Below are 19,214 nucleotides of genomic sequence, written 5' to 3'. Positions count from 1 at the left end.
TAATCAGGAAAAATTAGAAGTGCAGAATATCTTGCCTTATATCTTGGACAGTGTGTAGCTCGTGAAAATGGTCTTAAAGAAGTCCAATGTTTGTCCTACTCTCAAGAGCTAATTGACAGCCTTAATAGGAATGATGAACAAAAATGCGTATTGGGTGATTTGCTTGATTCCTCTACATATGCCGAAGTCTATAAAGTGTGTGTTAGTATGGATATGTTTGCTATTGTTATGGCTCGCGTGGCCTTCAGGAGATGATCGGGCCTTGTACTCCTTGGTGAGAGTGATCATTTGGTGTTTCAAGTGTTTATGTTACTGAATTTTTGCATTTGCTTGATGGTTTTCTTGAACAAGATGAAGGCTGGAATTATTGGAAGGGCGGGATCTTTTTTTACTGTTGTAGATGTGGTTTGGGTAGGGCTGTCAGATGAGTCGAGCGGCTCGGCTCTGCTCAATTGAAGCTCGTTTATGACTCGGCTCGAGTTCGCTATATAAAATGAGCCGAGTTCGAACATGGGGAGGCTCGGCTCGTAGGCTCGTGAGCTTGATGTGGCTTAGCTAAGCAGGGTTCTATTTGTTATATTTGATAAACTGTGGGGACTAAAGTGTTATCTTTATTCTTTAGTTTTAAAAATTTTGTAAAAACGACATTTAACCCCCCTAATGTAATTAGTTCTAAAGCACAAAATTAAACCCCCAAATCAAATTTACCAAATCGACAAACCCTAACCCCTAAATTTGTTCTTGCAAATTTTCATAATCAAAATCAAAATCGTGTTAAGGAAAAAGACGAAGACGAAGACGAAGACGAAGACGAAGATGAAGATGAAGATGATGGAGTTGGAAGCAACGTAAATCGTGCTGTTCTGCAAGATGAAGATGAGATGGAGACAAAAATGAAGATGAAGATGAAGATGAACTTGAGACTATCTGAACAAACAAATCATTCCTTCAGATTCTTCGTAAATTTAAAAGACCAAAAATTTAAAGCCAATTAAAAGTTTATTTACTTTTTTTATTATTATTTTAACCATTATTTTTCAATGAGGAAAGTACCAGAAAAAGCTGAAGGAGTCTCCACTCACTACAGTCCACTATTTGAGAAGGATAGCCAGAGGCAATGCTACAAACTGACACCGGTCAAGTCGGCTCGAACTCGATCGAGTTTGAGTTCGAGTCCCTTTTCTCTGATTCGACAGGCTCGAGCTCGATCCTGTAGCAAACGAGCCGAGCTTGATAAGTCGAAAACTAGACTCGGCTTAGCTCATTTACAGCCCTAGGTTTGGGTCATGTTTGTGGGAGATTTAGATGCTGTTAGAGTTTTAAGATGGTGTGGTTACCATCTTTTTTCATTTGTGAGCCTAGTTGATGAAGTATGATGTGCAATTCAATCTTATCACTTGTTTCCAAAATACGTGTCAGTAGCATGATTATATTTCCAATTCAATCTATGCTTATTTTTGGGACTTAGTTATTGATCCAGATTTCTTTAAAGCATTTTTGACAATTTGGTAGTGGTATTGACTACATCATGTTCCAATAACCGATGATCCCTTTTCTAGCTTTTAAGATCAATGGTTGTGCAAATGAAAATTTAAGGTCTAATTTCTCATTACTCTTTCTTCGATTGCATACAGAAAGCATAGCATCAGAAATGGGAATCTCAACCATGTAGTCTATGGAACAACCAAGGTAAAATAACAAAAACTTATGTTACAAAATAGAACAAGTTCTTTTCGTGCTTGTTGGAGTAGAATTTCTTTACAACAAAAAACACAGGAATCAAAATGAAACACAAACTACTCCTAAAAGACAATATCTTATTAGAACCCATATGAACATTATAGACAAAACAAAATAATCTACAATGTCAGACAGGTCAATTGTAACACTTATTGACATTGACCAATTGTTTCTCCAATTAACCTGAGGTTGACATCTAATTGCCTTCCCAGGCAATTTTGTCCCTCCAACCTCTGTTTTTTCATGTGCGAAACCTTATATTTGTTCGAACCTCCGTCTTTATAAATTAAAATCATACGTGACTGTAAAGTTAAGAACGTATGATTCAATTTTGTTGGTGAGTATTCATCAAATAACTTTTGAACAGCCTCTATGAGCGCATCTTGGTATTGTAGTGCTTGTATCGCATTAAAAAAAACCAAGGTCTAAAATATTCATATCTAGAGAATTCAGAGGCTAAGAGATCAAACGTATGTCGAAGCCATCCTTAGTAGCATTACTTTGAAAATACTCATCATCCAAACTAAAATGAGGTTTCGCATTGTCTTGTTGGATAAATATTGGACTTCTTACATCAATTCTTGGCCACTTATCACAGATAGCGAGTAAGAGTTTCTCAATTATGTAAGATCGATAAATTTCTTTATTGATAGATTTGATTGTTTTAGTCTCCATGGTTCCTGCAAAATGATTTTTACCACTCCTCTCGATTTTTCCAGAAAATAAATCATTCCCTGATTCATCAAACCTTGGGCGTGTCACTGCAACCATAAACATGACTTTAGTAATAAAAGTCTTACTCTTACATGTGCGTAAAGGCTCGTCTTCGTTAGGAATGAGGTAATACTTCTCTGACTGCTTTGTCATGTAGAATCAATTCTCATCAACATTAATAATATTTTCCAGGGTTACAAACCTCAAACAACTAGGGTTGTTGCCTTGTTCAATCATTGATAAACAAAAATGTATTTTGGCTTTCATGTTTTCCACCTTTAATACATGTTTTATAGCATTTGAATGACGACATATAGAGTCCTCTTTTAACTGCCTAAACAACGTTGTCGTTGAAAAATTTGTGGCAGCAGATAAAGACTCAAGTGTCGTCCTTCTTCGCAATGGAATATGTCGAAATTGATTGACGTCAATTTGAAAACGTTTGAGCTCGCAATTGGGTGGCTTTTTGCTAGACACATTAGTGTTAGAATCCAATGCTTCATTTTCTTTTCCCCATTGCCAAATGCGTTATACTGTACACATACTGTTAGGGCCAAAAATCGTCCTTGGCCCAAATAGGGAAATAGGACAATTAGCGAAGACGGACCAGGCCCAGTCCTGCAAAGGCCCAAGCCAGGTTAGTTCTATTTTGACATGAGGTATAAACCGGCCCAAATCACGCGGGCACGAGCCTCTCAAACCTAGTCCATTTCCTAGGTCCACAAACGAATCCAGAGCCCAGAGTCCTTTCATAGTACTTTCCTACTCCTAATCAGCCTCCTATTCAAGGACGCCTTCCTATTCCTGATCACTTTCCCACTTAGCGAATTCTCCTAAACAGGGTTACCTTCCTATTTGGACACTGGTAAGACAACTCACCACGACCCTAATTCTTCTAGGGTTTACATTGGAGTCACATTAGGACTCCTGCTCCCACCAGGATTGGGAGACCAGACGACCACTATATAAGCAGAGGCCAGCCCTCTCACAAAGGACATCGACATTACACCTTCACACCCAAGGCTCTTTACTTGAGAGTCTCGTTTATTCACCGTAGTCACAGTCCCCGACTAGACTTCCGGTAATCTCTCATTCCCTAGCCCTCACTATATTAGCCTCTCGGCCTTGCTGACTTGAGCGTCGGAGTGCCTACGGCAAACACCACCCTGGTGTTTCCCGTTCGCTTCACGCGTGTGTTTCTCTACGTGTGCAGGTGCAGCAGATCGCTAGTGGCCTCAACCTCGCGGGATCAGACCCCCCTTTCCGTACAGGTAGATTTTTACGTCTACAGTTTGGCGCCCACCGTGGGGCCTCTAGCAATCATTCGGCGTGACGAACCTTGCTACGTGGAGGAATATTCCATGGCTGACAATCCAGACGACGTTAACTCAGGCCTCGAGGCCAGACTGGAGGCTTTGACCGCCCTCATGCAACAAAACTTAGACAAGGTGGCCGCACTGGAAGCCGAAAACACATCCATCAGGGTCGAGAACCAGTCGCTAAAAGAGAAAGTAAGTCGATTCTATGAACTCGAGTTTCTGCCCGACCAAGCACCCCCCAATCGATTCCGCACCATTGTCCCATCCATGCAACCCCTCTCCACACCAGAGCATCAACCCTCGGATTCTGGTAAAGGGCCGCGTCCGCTTAACGCATTGGCGCTCGACTACTCCGTTTTAACTAACGGAGATAAAGATACAACAGGGCGCGGTCCAGTCGACCCATCCCAGCCTCATGATCAAAACGATCCAACAATAGAAAACCCAAAGGATCAACCCATCTCCACCATACCACTTCCCCTCCAGTCAACCCAAACACAAACCCCCTCCTGCCTGGCTCACCCTCGCGGGGTGAACGGCCAAACCAAACCAACTCCAGCTCTTGAGCCCGTCCATCCCGAAAGACCGAACGACTACCAGACAACTCCCCTGACCGTTCATGTAGGGAAGAACAACAGAACAGTGACAATGGGAGTCATCCAACCAGAAGGGATGAACGAAGACACATGCTACCAAGGAGCGCACGACGGACTGATTTATCAGACTACCCCCCGAGGGATGACCCCACGAAACGTACCAGACCCGGTAAGACGGGATGACCCGATAGTATCCCCTTCCCCTGTGGAACAGTTACTGGCCAAGAGACTGGCCGACGTTGAGGCAGTAATGAGGCGTATCCCAGGAATGCCAATCCCAACCAAGAAGAGCAGACCGAATTGTTACGCCGATTCACCTTTTGCGGACGAGATCGCCCTGGCTGACATGCCCCAGAAATTCACTATCCCCAACATGAAACCATATGACGGTACCACTGACCCGGACGACCACATAGCCTCGTACAAGCAGCGGATGTTCACTGTTTCCATACCCCGACCGCTTAGAGAAGCCTGCATGTGCAAAAGTTTCGGTTCTAGTTTGTCCGGCCCGGCGCTCCAATGGTACACGAACCTCCCGAACGGATCCATCGATTCATTCGCTCAGCTTACTGACACCTTTGTGGAACAGTTCGCCAGCAGCAAGAAGCTAGAGAAGTTGTCGGCCGACTTGTACCGAGTATACCAACGAAGGGGGGAACCATTAAGAGAGTACGTTAGCAGATTCAACAAAGAGAAGATCTCTATTCATTCCTGTAACCCCGAGACTGCTGTGGACGCTTTCAGAAAAGGCCTCCTCCCAGATGGAGAACTATACAAAGAGCTTACAAAGCTAGGCTGCACTACCATGGAAGACGCTCTGGCCCGAGCCGTGATCCAGATAAGGTGGGAGGAAGATGAGATGAACCGAGCCGCCCATTCTAGATACGAACCAAGGCGTAACGACAGGAAGCCAGAGCCTAGACCGGTAAAACACCGCTACCAACCCCCCGCACGGAATATAGGCAGAGCCAGAATACCATACGACCGCCAACCCTTGAGAAGTAATAACAGGAATTTGGGATCGAACCAGTTCAAAATACCAGAATACAGTCTCAACATCAAACCAACCCAGGTCGTAGCAATAATGAAAGGAATGGGATCTGCTGTCAAGTGGCCTGGTAAGCTCAATCCCGAGGCAAGGAGAGACACCACCAAGTGGTGCGAGTTCCACAACGATCATGGGCACAACATTGCAGACTGCATCGCCTTGCGGCTCGAGGTTGCCGCACTTCTGAAGAGAGGACATCTCCGAGATCTACTCACTGACAAGGGGAAGAACACCATTAGCCAGAAAAGCTCCAAACAATAGTGCCCCCCCCCCCGGGAGAACCCACACCGAAGGGATTCTGCTCGCTAATCTCCGGAGGATCAGAAATCAGTGGGATAAGTTACTCATCAGCGAAACGGCATGCTAGAACTAACCATCATGAAGTCCAGTCCATCCACCCGATCTCGAGGTCATACTCCCATCAGGTAATTCAGTTTGAGGATGACGAACCAATCACCCTAGCCGCTCCTCACCACGACGCTTTAGTCCTCTCCCTGCAAATAGCCAACATCCTAGTGAAAAGAGTGTTCGTAGATGGGGGTTCGTCAGCAAATGTCACCAACTGTTAGGGCCAAAAATCGTCCTGGCCCAAATAGGGAATAGGACAATTAGCGAAGACGGACCAGGCCCAGTCCTGCAAAGGCCCAAGCCGTTAGTTAGTTCTATTTGAATGAGGTATAAACCGGCCCAATCACGCGGGCACGAGCCTCTCAAACCAGTCCATTTCCTAGGTCCACAAACGAATCCAGAGCCCAGAGTCCTTTCATAGTACTTTCCTACTCCTAATCAGCCTCCTATTCAAGGACGCCTTCCTATTCCTGATCACTTCCACTAGCGGTTCTCCTAAAACAGGGTTACCTTCCTATTTGGACACCTGGTAAGAAACCACCACGACCCTAATTCTTAGGGTTTACATTGGAGTCACATTAGGACTCCTGCTCCCACAGGATTGGGAGACCAGACGACACTATATAAGCAGAGGTCAGCCCTCCACAAAGGACATCGACATTACACCTTCACACCAAGGCTCTTTACTTGGAGTCTAAAATAAATCATTCCCTGATTCATCAAACCTTGGGCGTGTCACTGCAACCATAAACATAACTTTAGTAATAAAAGTCTTACTCTTACATGTGCGTAAAAACTCGTCTTCGTTAGGAATGAGGTAATACTTCTATGACTGCTTTGTCATGTAGAATCACTTCTCATCAACATTAATAATATTTTCCATGGTTACAAACCTCAAACAACTAGGGTTGTTGCCTTGTTCAATCATTGATAAACAAAAACGTATTTTGGTTTTCATATTTTCCACCTTTAATACATGTTTTATAGCATTTGAATGACGACATATGGAGTCCTCTTTTAACCACCTAAACAATGTTGTCGTTGAAAAATTTGTGGCAGCAGATAAAGACTCAAGTGTTGTCCTTCTTCGCAATGGAATATGTCGAAATTGATTGACATCAATTTGAAGACGTTTACGCCCGCAATTGAGTGGCTTTTTGCTAGACACATTAGTGTTAGAATCCAATACTTCATTTTCTTTTCCCCATTGCCAAATGCGTTATACTGTACACATACTAACTGAAAATAATTAAGCCACCTCAAATGTAGTATTTTTCTTCAATTATCCATTAACGTTTCACTTCAACAAAGATTCAAAAATAGTTTCCCTTTGTTCATTTGTGATTTTTTCCAGCTCACATGCGTATTAACTTCCTCAGCGACATCTTAACTTCCTCAGCTACATCATCAACTTTATTCGTAACTTTTAATATCACTTTTAATATCAAAAGAACATTCAAATGGATTTCCCCAAACACACTTTTATTATAACATTGTTCAACCATGATTAATAGTGAAAAAATAAAGATGGAAGAATAGTACACTTTAACACTTTTACGTAGGCGGGAAAATAAAGAAATTTCCCACTTTACTTTCAAAGGAAGGAGCCAAGAGAGAAAATTTGTTTACATTAAAAAAATTAGTTTAAATTAGTTAATTAAAAGGTGGGCAATTGCTTAAAACAACTTTTATTTCGTAACTAAGGAGTAACTAATAAAACATGGATAAATGAAAAACAGTTATACATATTATTAATACATTATAACTAGTTAATATAATATTCGTAAATAACAAAATACCCCTCCACCGCTGAGCAATTTTCTTCCAGATTACCACAGAATATTGGGACCTGAATCTCACCAAACTTAACTATTTAAATTCGATACAACATATGAAACTTTTATACTCGAGAATAACCACAACCAGAAGTATTTATTTCTTCTGCAATTCATTCATTCCTCTGAAGTTTACTTAACATAAGCTGAGACAGTAGGCTATGTTATTCATCCCATTACAGAAATAATTCGAGTACTGCATTATCAGAAATATACTAAAAGAATTCTTAAACTATATGAATTTTCTTCCAAAAAAATTATTCATATTTCACCAAGAATAAATAAAGGGTGGAAGAATTCCAAATTTCAGACCAGTATCCGCTAAATAAGCTATAGTTACATGAAACCGCTAGTGTCTTGTGGTCAAATCCTTGACCATGTTCAGAATCCGAAAAAAATCATAGAAGAGTGAAGAATGTTTACCCTCAAGTCCATCTCTGCTATGTCTATTGCTACCTGCAAGATTGTTACATGGACTTCCACCAATTACGAGATCAAATCCACCAAACGAATTAAACATGTGCTCTACCCGGTCAGCATCAAGTTGTTGAACATCAGCAAGGTCAATCAATCTCCCTTTCTGGTTTGTTTGCTCCCACCAACTACGGACAATATTTCTATTTACTTCAGAAATCTCAACTGACACAACATTCTTTAAAGGAACACCAAGCCGATGGAGTGCAACTTCAGCACCACCAATCCCAGAGAAAAGAGAGAGAACATTGATGCCTCCAGGAAACATTTCTTTCAATACTGACAGATGGTAGGCTACTGTGTCTACCTGGAATGAGTTACCTAGCGATTTATATCTGTCAGTCCTACTTATTCCCCCTCCTCTTGTGTGATTCCTGGGGAACCCCAAAAGCATTTCCACTTCATCGGGTTCAAGGGGAGCTAACTTATTTCTTCCAACCCAGACCAGGTTCCACTTTCTGCATTCCTCGAGAACATACTTTTGGACACTCAAAGGCGGAGTGCCATCATAGTCTTCAAGTGCCTTGCGGATCCTCTCTGTCAGTTTTGCACTTGCAACACAAGTTTGCAAACAATTTAATTTGGTCCTTGGGTCCCATGATGGCCACCATTTCTTTGTTAAGGGCAGAGCTTCATTAATATTGTGAGGAGGAAGTGGAAGAAGAGGATATCTGTTTTCAATGGGCAGATTGTGCACATATCCCCTTTTCCTTGCAGCAGCACAGAAATACTTCGAGTCAACGAATTCTGGCTCCACATCATATAAAAATCTTGAAATTGTGTCCCAAACACCTTTGGGAGTAAGGGCAACATTCTCATAGTAGAAGTAAGGAGGTCCAATGGCTGCCTCTGGAAGTGTCCGATGAGTTATACAACCAGGTTCTGTAGGAACCCCATAGCCAATCATAGGAATTGGTAGACGTATCTGCTCATCGTCTCCATTCAGCAACTTCTTCTCAAACCTCTGCTTTTTGCCATAGTCAAGCATTCTCCTCTTCTTGTGATTAGGATAATCATTGAAGAACTGCTTAGGCTGTAAAAATGGAAGAACAACCATATTCAATTCTATATGAAAATTGTATAAACAGGATAAACAGTACACAAACAAAATATAAATCATTAACAATCACATAAACAAGCAATGATTACCTTCTCTTCTAATTCTCCCATTAGTGCATCAGATGCCTTTGCCATTTGAGCAGCACATATAAAATCAGTCAACTCTGCAATAGTAGAGTCTGGCCCTACAATTTTGAAAAGGGACAAACATAACTACTACAAAACAAGGCAACCACAATTTGCAACTAATAAGAGACTGAAGACTCTCTTTGGATAATCTATGACATAAACCACCAAAACAGAAGACAAACCCTAAGGTCACATATTGAAACTATTATCATTTCACAGAATCCAAATGCCAAAATCAACCAGTCAACTTGATTTATTTTCTGATCGAACAACAACAGGGCTAAGTGTGGTCACCTGCCTCCAGTACAGATAAGAATCCTCCCAGGTTCATTAGATCACCAGTTGCAGCACATCAAGATACATCATTCAGCAAATGCCAAAACAGTTAAATGCATTGCTGCACTTCTAAGTAAATAAAAACACCAACTTGGTGTTAGCAATGCGGCAGGTAACCAGAGAAATTGAAAGGGGACACATTACAACAATTCATAGAAAAATACTACCATTACGGAAGGGAAAATATCACATAAACCTGATAACATTTAAAATAGAGTAACTGCAGCTCAAAACGAAGCACTATTGTTGCTACAAAATATAAACTATCAGGAATGAGGAAAGAAATCTACCAATTACTACAGAATCGGTGTCAGTTGTCAAATAAAGATTTTATTATCTACAGAAGACAAAACACTCTGAATTAAAAGGAATAACACATAGCTGTCACAAAGATTCCAGGAATCAGCCACAAGAACCAGAATAAATTTTACATTCAAGGATTCAAAAAAAAGTGAGCATCAGACGGAGACAACAGTCCTTTTTTGTTTGCTAGGTAAGATTTCAACAGAAGACCTAATCCACCCCTTACCACCTGATTAAACCCAAGGGTGGCTCACATTCACTAAAAATATCATATCAATCATCTTTTTTGAAAAATAAGAGAACAAGAAAGCTTTTCAGAAGAAACTTAAAAACCCTCCAACAAACTGATAAAAATAGAGCAAACCAAAGGGACATTCAAAAATACAAAGAGCAGAATTCTACTGAAAAATTTGTCCCTTTCATGGAAGAAAAACTGAAACCTAAATCTTCAGAATATACTAATATCATTGACAAGAATAAAATTGTAAGCAATTGCCCAGTAGATGTTCAAAGAAACACTACCCATAAAATAAAATAAAAAAATAAATTTTCAAGGCTATAATAGAATACACACCACATCTCTCCATGGCTATTGAAGCCTCCTCCACTGCATACCCCATGCTAGCTAAGAACAACAGTTTATCTTCCTTGTCAGAAACAGGTTTTCGGATTTCCTGAAAAGATCAATCAAAATGTTTATGTGTATATCTGCAAGTATATTGTCTAAACTTCCTCCAAGAAATAAATAACAGACATCCAATAGTTAAAATATCCAATACACAGATGCATGCATCAGAAGGCACAGAAGTTTAAATGATTTAGTAGATTGAGTTAGGAATGTAAATAACATGATTGCAGTAATGCAAATTAGATTTTAGCAGGACGCCACATATTTGAAGAAGGTTATATTAAATAAATTCATCACTTAAGTTTTACATAACAGATACACCTAAGTAGTATGGCAAAATATATATATATATATTTAACTACCTCGCCATCAGAAGTATTGATATCTGAAAAATCATTTAGAAAGCTGCCTTCAAGTTCTGATGAGTATTCATCAGAATCAACATCTTGCTGTGCTTGAGGAGACTTTTCAAGAGCCTACAGAAAAACTATAATTAATAAATAAATGAAAGAAAGAAAGATAAATGCCCAGTATAATTTTTTTCAATAAATTGCAACAAAAAAATTATTTATCAATATACAACTATTGCTTCATCAAAAAAGAAGAAAGCAAAAATCATCCTAACAGAAAATCTGGAAGAAGGTTGTTTAACGGAGATTTATCACGTATGATACCCTACTGGTTTTCTGTTCCGATTGTGGTCTGCTGTCCAGATTGGTGTCCCCCCTTTGAATTAGTTTATATAAAATTTTCTTGTTTCTTATTTAAAAAAGAAAGTAGGTATTCCAACTGGCGGCTGCTTCTTACAGTTCCCAAATATTGCCAATAAGGGTACCAATCTGGAGTTCTGGACGATAAGGGTACAGTTGCCAAATCTAGCTGGTTATTATTTTATCAATAAGGGTACAGTACGCCAATTTTTAAATTGAACAGCAATATCAAGGGCAAAAAAGAAACAGACGAAAAAGAAGTATACAGGGGCAGAAATTAACTCACGGAGTATGTGAGAAGAGTTTCCAATATTGAATCTGTATTATCCTCTCCTGAGATTTAAGTAAGCAGATTAGACATAAGGCATTCAGGGTGAAAAGTGATGCACAACATAAGAGAGAAACAAACTTTACCATTTTCCTGAATTGCTTTGGCAACCATTTCCTTAGAAAACCCCATCCCCACGAAATGATCAATCAACTTGGAGTTTGAAGAGCTTGCCGATGAGCTTCCCTGGAAGCAGAAAAGTGAATCAAATCCCATTATAGGAGTGGTTACATATATTATATAGAAACCAGATTTAGCTAATGCACAAACATTTTCACATAAAAATTTCACAAAGGGTACAAGAGACATGTTTTCAGTATTTCACCAATTATTTTATAACTGAAAATGAACATCAACTCACTGAGTATTTGAGCAGAGTTTCAAGTATCAAATCTGTATTCTGCTCTCCTGGATAATAATAAAAGCAAGGTTACGGATGACCTCTGAATTAAACCTATGCTTTAACGAAGTAAATGGAAGTCATACCATTTTCCTGAATAGCTTTGATAACCATTTCTTCTGAGAACCCCATCCCTACAAAATGATCAATCATCTTGGTGCTGGAAGATCCTGATGATGAGCTTGCCTTGAAATGGTGAAAGGAATTAAAGAATAAGTTATACACAGAATGGCTGCATTTCTATCTCTAGGATCAACCCATATAGACATTAATGTGCAGATCAAATTATTAAAAATAATATATTTTTGAATGTTAAAGAAGAAACCACAAGAGAGCAATAACATGGGTAAAGATAATGAACATGTCATTACTGGAAATTGGGAAGACAAACATGATAAGATATGTACAAGAATTCACCTATTCTAACAAAGCTAAAGGAGAAATCAAATGAAAAATCAGCATTATTGAATTACAGAAGACTTAAACAGTCAATGCCTTTCACCATAACGATTAAGTGCAGCATCACATGGTCATGGCAGAACAAACCCAAAATATTTTCAAATATGCCACGCAATAAGTACAGCAAAGACTTATTTCTATGTCAGGAAAAATTGGTGAAGGTGGTCCTTTTGCATATTTCGTAACGACACAAATGAGAGGAACTATACATGGTGAATGAGATGAAAGATACACATAAATTGATTAGCCATCCACACCAAAGAGATCAGGCAACTAAAAGGCAACTATTATGATAGCCAATTTAAACAACCAACAATATACTGCAGAACCAACAAAAGAAGAACCAGCAAATGGCAAAACAGTGCGAGCGACTGTAAGTTACTCCGAAAGCATTTAGTAGTAAAATGCTATTCTACCACAAGGTTAGAGTGCACAAAACCTTTGTATACATATCACTGAACGATGACCAGTTCATATAATCCCTGTACAAACTCATCAATTAAAAATCATTGACCCAATTCTTAAGACAGAACAACAAAATATTCTTTATGATAACCAAAAAAAAGGCAGCAACTCTAGCATTTTATTTCTTCCAATTTGTGATTCACTGGCAAAACCAAAAAGGAATATTCAACACATACCTCTGTTGAGCCAGCAACAGCCTCTCCACCATGCAGTGTCCCATTGGAACAAGAAGGTAAAGCATAGCTCGCAATTTCCAGCTCGTCTTCAGTATTCCAGCCAAACTCATCNTTAGTAGATTGAGTTAGGAATGTAAATAACATGATTGCAGTAATGCAAATTAGATTTTAGCAGGACGCCACATATTTGAAGAAGGTTATATTAAATAAATTCATCACTTAAGTTTTACATAACAGATACACCTAAGTAGTATGGCAGAATATATATATATATATATATATATATTTAACTACCTCGCCATCAGAAGTATTGATATCTGAAAAATCATTTAGAAAGCTGCCTTCAAGTTCTGATGAGTATTCATCAGAATCAACATCTTGCTGTGCTTGAGGAGACTTTTCAAGAGCCTACAGAAAAACTATAATTAATAAATAAATGAAAGAAAGAAAGATAAATGCCCAGTATAATTTTTTTCAATAAATTGCAACAAAAAAATTATTTATCAATATACAACTATTGCTTCATCAAAAAAGAAGAAAGCAAAAATCATCCTAACAGAAAATCTGGAAGAAGGTTGTTTAACGGAGATTTATCACGTATGATACCCTACTGGTTTTCTGTTCCGATTGTGGTCTGCTGTCCAGATTGGTGTCCCCCCTTTGAATTAGTTTATATAAAATTTTCTTGTTTCTTATTTAAAAAAGAAAGTAGGTATTCCAACTGGCAGCTGGTTCTTACAGTTCCCAAATATTGCCAATAAGGGTACCAATCTGGAGTTCTGGACAATAAGGGTACAGTTCCCAAATCTGGCTGGTTATTATTTTATCAATAAGGGTACAGTACGCCAATTTTTAAATTGAACAGCAATATCAAGGGCAAAAAGAAACAGACAAAAAAGAAGTATACAGGGGCAGAAATTAACTCACGGAGTATGTGAGAAGAGTTTCCAATATTGAATCTGTATTATCCTCTCCTGAGATTTAAGTAAGCAGATTAGACATAAGGCGTTCAGGGTGAAAAGTGATGCACAACATAAGAGAGAAACAAACTTTACCATTTTCCTGAATTGCTTTGGCAACCATTTCCTTAGAAAACCCCATCCCCACGAAATGATCAATCAACTTGGAGTTTGAAGAGCTTGCCGATGAGCTTCCCTGGAAGCAGAAAAGTGAATCAAATCCCATTATAGGAGTGGTTACATATATTATATAGAAACCAGATTTAGCTAATGCACAAACATTTTCACATAAAAATTTCACAAAGGGTACAAGAGACATGTTTTCAGTATTTCACCAATTATTTTATAACTGAAAATGAACATCAACTCACTGAGTATTTGAGCAGAGTTTCAAGTATCAAATCTGTATTCTGCTCTCCTGGATAATAATAAAAGCAAGGTTACGGATGACCTCTGAATAAATCCTTATGCTTTAACGAAGTAAATGGAAGTCATACCATTTTCCTGAATAGCTTTGATAACCATTTCTTCTGAGAACCCCATCCCTACAAAATGATCAATCATCTTGGTGCTGGAAGATCCTGATGATGAGCTTGCCTTGAAATGGTGAAAGGAATTAAAGAATAAGTTATACACAGAATGGCTGCATTTCTATCTCTAGGATCAACCCATATAGACATTAATGTGCAGATCAAATTATTAAAAATAATATATTTTTGAATGTTAAAGAAGAAACCACAAGAGAGCAATAACATGGGTAAAGATAATGAACATGTCATTACTGGAAATTGGGAAGACAAACATGATAAGATATGTACAAGTATTCACCTATTCTAACAAAGCTAAAGGAGAAATCAAATGAAAAATCAGCATTATTGAATTACAGAAGACTAAAACTGTCAATGCCTTTCACCATAACGATTAAGTGCAGCATCACATGGTCATGGCAGAACAAACCCAAAATATTTTCAAATATGCCACGCAATAAGTACAGCAAAGACTTATTTCTATGTCAGGAAAAATTGGTGAAGGTGGTCCTTTTGCATATTTCGTAACGACACAAATGAGAGGAACTATACATGGTGAATGAGATGAAAGATACACATAAATTGATTAGCCATCCACACCAAAGAGATCAGGCAACTAAAAGGCAACTATTATGATAGCCAATTTAAACAACCAACAATATACTGCAGAACCAACAAAAGAAGAACCAGCAAATGGCAAAACAGTGCGAGCGACTGTAAGTTACTCCAAAAGCATTTAGTAGTAAAATGCTATTCTACCACCAGGTTAGAGTGCACAAAACCTTTGTATACATATCACTGAACGATGACCAGTTCATATAATCCCTGTACAAACTCATCAATTAAAAATCATTGACCCAATTCTTAAGACAGAACAACAAAATATTCTTTATGATAACCAAAAAAAAGGCAGCAACTCTAGCATTTTATTTCTTCCAATTTGTGATTCACTGGCAAAACCAAAAAGGAATATTCAACACATACCTCTGTTGAGCCAGCAACAGCCTCTCCACCATGCAGTGTCCCATTGGAACAAGAAGGTAAAGCATAGCTCGCAATTTCCAGCTCGTCTTCAGTATTCCAGCCAAACTCATCACTCTCCCCACCAGATGTGTTCCCATCCTAAGTAATGTTAAAAAAAGATATCAATGCAGATAACAAATATTGTGAATAATATCTCTTTTTATTTATTGGTAAGTCAAGAACAAAAAGATAATTTAGAATGAAGATTTACCATTTCTTTCAAACCTCCACTTTAACCCAATGTTAGGTTTTCAAGCTGTTCAAGAAATGATTGGAGGGACCTAAGTTCAAAATGAAGTTACATTATTAATAAAAAGCCAAAAAGCTCAGAGAAATATAAAGTATCCAAAATTACAGTATACTTATGTATGACTAGAAGAAATACAGAATGTGAGAGCAATATAGGGAAGAAGAGGAAATGGAAGAATAAAAGAAAACCCTAATGACTTGATTAAATGGTAGTGAATTTGTATAAAAAACAAATAAATTGATTTATTTATTTATTTATTATTATCATAAAACACAGGGCTACATCCAGGCCCAGGGTACAAAAGTAATTACACATCTGCACATGCATATACACACAAACCAAGAAGCTTGGGACCTTTTGTCCAACATGGTCTTGCTTTCAAAACCAACATTCTTCTCAGAGTTTAATTTACTTCTTTTGTCTATCATTAATTCTACTCATCTCCTTTTCTTCATTGCTTATTCATTTAGTTCATGATACTGACTCCAAACCAAACCCAAAACGATGATCAAGTAGATCAATTCACCAATTGTCACACAACCATTATACAGTAGGCTGAGCTTTGCTGTTTTAGTAGGACTTAATAATATAGTAACAGCAGTATATAATTTCAAAGGCAATGAGAAAAGCTCAACTAAACAAAAACAAAGTTTTCACATGCACACTTCATATAACTGCAGATAAAAGTACATTTCGATTTCATACTCCAAAATCCCTCAACTCTTATCATGCCGTTCACCAAGTTTTAAACTAGGTATTACATCATTTCAAAAACAGCAGTGCTCATAAATCATGATGTATTGCAGCCTAATACATGAACAAGCGAGATTTTTTTTAATGAATTCCAAAAAGAACGATCAGCAGAAATACAGAACAACATAAATATCAACAATTAAAAAATGGGTAAAGTATGTCATAGGTGACAAATCAGGAAAGAGACACAAAGAGAGACGGAAAAAAGTCTGATTCAACAAAACAATCTTTGGTACATAACCTTCAATTGTTCGAATCAAAATACACTTACCTTGCATGTTTAATGGTCGGTTTGGTATCACTATGAATTATTAAATAATAAATGTGCATGCTTTCGGTAAAGTTTTATGGTTCAAGTACAATTATTATATAGACGAAAATGGATTCATAACTTCATATATATCTTCATGTAATCCCAAAAGAGGAGAAATATATTAATAAGGGTTGAGCTATATCAACTTAAACTTTTAACTTAAAATGTTGACACTAATTCATAGCCTTTCATCCATTGCAATCCTTTGGTTTAGATGTTCATGAGTTGGCGTAAAGATAAACATTGGATTAACATTAATCAATGTTAAAAAATTGAGTCAATTACAAAGCATCCATACAAATATTTCTATAAAAACAAATACTACATTGTGTGTGGTTGCCAAATCATCTATTTTAAGATGGTTCATTTATTTCGTATTGTCACACATTCAAAGTTTTTGTGTCACATAAGTTTTTACATAAAAGTTTATATAAGTAGTTTGTAAGTATAGTAGTACTCAAGTATAAGATGAGATCTGATTTCATATATGGGGCATAACTGCCTTTCTCTTAAATCGATAGTATAGAATAGACATCTCAAATAAATGCATTAGAAACATTAGATAAATTTTAATGAGTAACGAATCATGCACAAAAGGGTTAGGTCATAGAATAATTACTTCAGGATGCTTTTAGCAAACACATTTTATGCAACAACACAATAGCAAACAGCACTGTAAAATACAATTTTTGGTCAAGCTATCTTATATCATATTAAAAAATAAAAAAGTAAAAGAATCTGTCGAGATTGGAAGTTTTACATATGGAAAGGTTGCTCAAATCTTCTGGGCCCAACTTTGAACGAATTAAAAATCAGTTATTCGATATCTTTCATAATCTTGCCTAGTTTCGGATGTAGGTTTACAGGCTTAATGCTTTCTTGAAAACCTACTAAATTTCACAAGAAGCTGCATGATAAGGATAAACCGCAATAAATGAATCATTCCCCAAGCAACCACCATTGGACTATTATTCAGAACTGATTAACATGTCTTAGCTTCATTACCTTTTTGCAGTCACCCAGAGTAAAAATAAAAAATAAAACATTTCATGTCTACAAAGGAAAATAATCAAAACCTCCCGAAATCACAAAGCCCTACACAGTTCTCTCTGTGTTCCGGAAAAGTTATATGAAAAATGAGCCTAAAGACCATCTTGTTGAAAAAATCTGGGATAGACATCTAAATCCACTGATTGCTTTCTCAAAATCAAGGCTTCTTTGGTTTAGATTCTGAATACTCTTATGTTTAAATACACGGAAAATAATAATTTTAAACAAAACTCATTGGGTTGAAATGTCTCCAGAAACAGTTTCCAGTTACAACCAGAAAAAACAGTAGACAAAACAAAGTGTTCTCTTTTATCAAGATACAAGTCAGATTTTGTTGATTGTATTTTCAGCTTTGAAAATAATTTTTCAATCAGTGAAAAAAAAAAACCCAAACAATGAAATTAAAATAACATAAACCATATAAACATAGGAAAAAGCTCTACAACTACTATTGATTCTAAAGCCTAAACCCTTGTTGTAGTCAAGAATACTAAAAGACACAGAAATGAAAACAATCATCTTGAACTACTAATACCTTGCTTGGTTTCCAGAAAAAACTCGTCCTAAATTATTCCTTTTTTTTTTTCCTAGTTTCTCAGCAAGCAAACAGAAGACCACAAAAATGCATATAAGAAACGCCTAATCTCCGACTAAACACACATACATAAACTTCAATTAACAAAAAAGGAAAGCAACAATTACCTTACTTATCATTAAGCGTTAAAGATGCCAAGATTCCGCCAATTCTTCGATACTCTTAACACGATAATGTACCTCCCTTCCGCAGACAGAAATAAATAATTAATTTAATTAAAAAAGAAAAGTAAAATAGAACTCACGAAATCCATGCAAAGATTAGAAATTGCAGACAGAAATGAAACAGTTGCAACAATAAATTTGTGAAGAATATTGAGGGAGATTTTACTGGGTTTTAAGAGTGACAGTGAAGACTTCTGTTTGGTGCGGAATCTGGTTTATTTCTTTTTTTCTGAATTTAGGGTAAATTAAAAGTTTTGGTAGTAAAGTTGTGTTTTGAAACTTTTTAGATAAGAAACAAATAAAGTGTGCTGGACCGTGGCTTACTCTTATTATATATTAAATTATTATTTAATATTCTAAAATATGACGTTATAATAATAAATAGAGTTTTTATTCTTCAAAAAGAAAATTTATGTCAAAATATCTTTAGCATGAAAAGGTTTCGATATTATTGTAATAGGTGATTTTATGAATACAAGAACAAAAATTTAAAAAAGAGAGTAAAACTTCGTG

At 37.3% G+C, this 19,214-nt stretch overlaps 1 protein-coding gene across 7 annotated transcripts; it reads right to left on the bottom strand.

Moving 5' to 3' along the window:
* Window positions 1–7,841: 7,841 nt before the first annotated feature.
* LOC116107717 (DNA (cytosine-5)-methyltransferase DRM2) lies at window positions 7,842–18,987 on the bottom strand. 7 transcript variants are annotated; one of them, XM_031394013.1, is made up of 14 exons: window positions 18,868–18,987; window positions 18,645–18,720; window positions 15,788–15,857; window positions 15,538–15,675; window positions 14,524–14,623; window positions 14,398–14,444; window positions 14,123–14,222; window positions 11,929–11,975; window positions 11,654–11,753; window positions 11,526–11,572; window positions 10,892–11,005; window positions 10,476–10,575; window positions 9,224–9,318; window positions 7,842–9,107 (listed from the first exon to the last, which is right to left on the bottom strand). In XM_031394013.1, exons 3-14 carry the CDS (start codon window positions 15,788–15,790, stop codon window positions 7,950–7,952), a joined length of 2,049 nt encoding a protein of 682 aa, XP_031249873.1. In that variant the 5' UTR covers window positions 15,791–15,857; window positions 18,645–18,720; window positions 18,868–18,987; the 3' UTR covers window positions 7,842–7,949. The 7 variants fall into 7 exon arrangements, with proteins under 7 accessions (XP_031249873.1, XP_031249866.1, XP_031249868.1 ...); XM_031394006.1 differs by lacking the exons at window positions 14,123–14,222; window positions 14,398–14,444; window positions 14,524–14,623 and adding exons at window positions 12,054–12,153; window positions 13,068–13,142 and having other exon boundaries at window positions 15,613–15,675; XM_031394008.1 differs by lacking the exons at window positions 14,123–14,222; window positions 14,398–14,444; window positions 14,524–14,623 and adding exons at window positions 12,054–12,153; window positions 13,068–13,142 and having other exon boundaries at window positions 15,613–15,675; window positions 18,650–18,720.
* Between the last annotated feature and the right edge of the window lie 227 nt (window positions 18,988–19,214).

The sequence above is a fragment of the Pistacia vera genome, unplaced genomic scaffold (assembly GCF_008641045.1).
Source record: "Pistacia vera cultivar Batoury unplaced genomic scaffold, PisVer_v2 Contig546, whole genome shotgun sequence".
In the NCBI taxonomy this organism is placed as follows: Eukaryota; Viridiplantae; Streptophyta; class Magnoliopsida; order Sapindales; family Anacardiaceae; genus Pistacia; species Pistacia vera.
This window is presented reverse-complemented; position numbering and strand designations above follow the sequence as displayed.

Excerpts from the sequence above, each read along its gene's own strand:
- LOC116107717 (XM_031394013.1), bottom strand. Across the intron at positions 14,445-14,523 it reads CAAAGCTATTCAGGAAAATG|GAGAGCAGAATACAGATTTG; the intron begins GTATGACTTCCA and ends ATTATTATCCAG. Across the intron at positions 14,223-14,397 it reads AAACTCTGCTCAAATACTCA|GGAAGCTCATCGGCAAGCTC; the intron begins GTGAGTTGATGT and ends TTCTGCTTCCAG.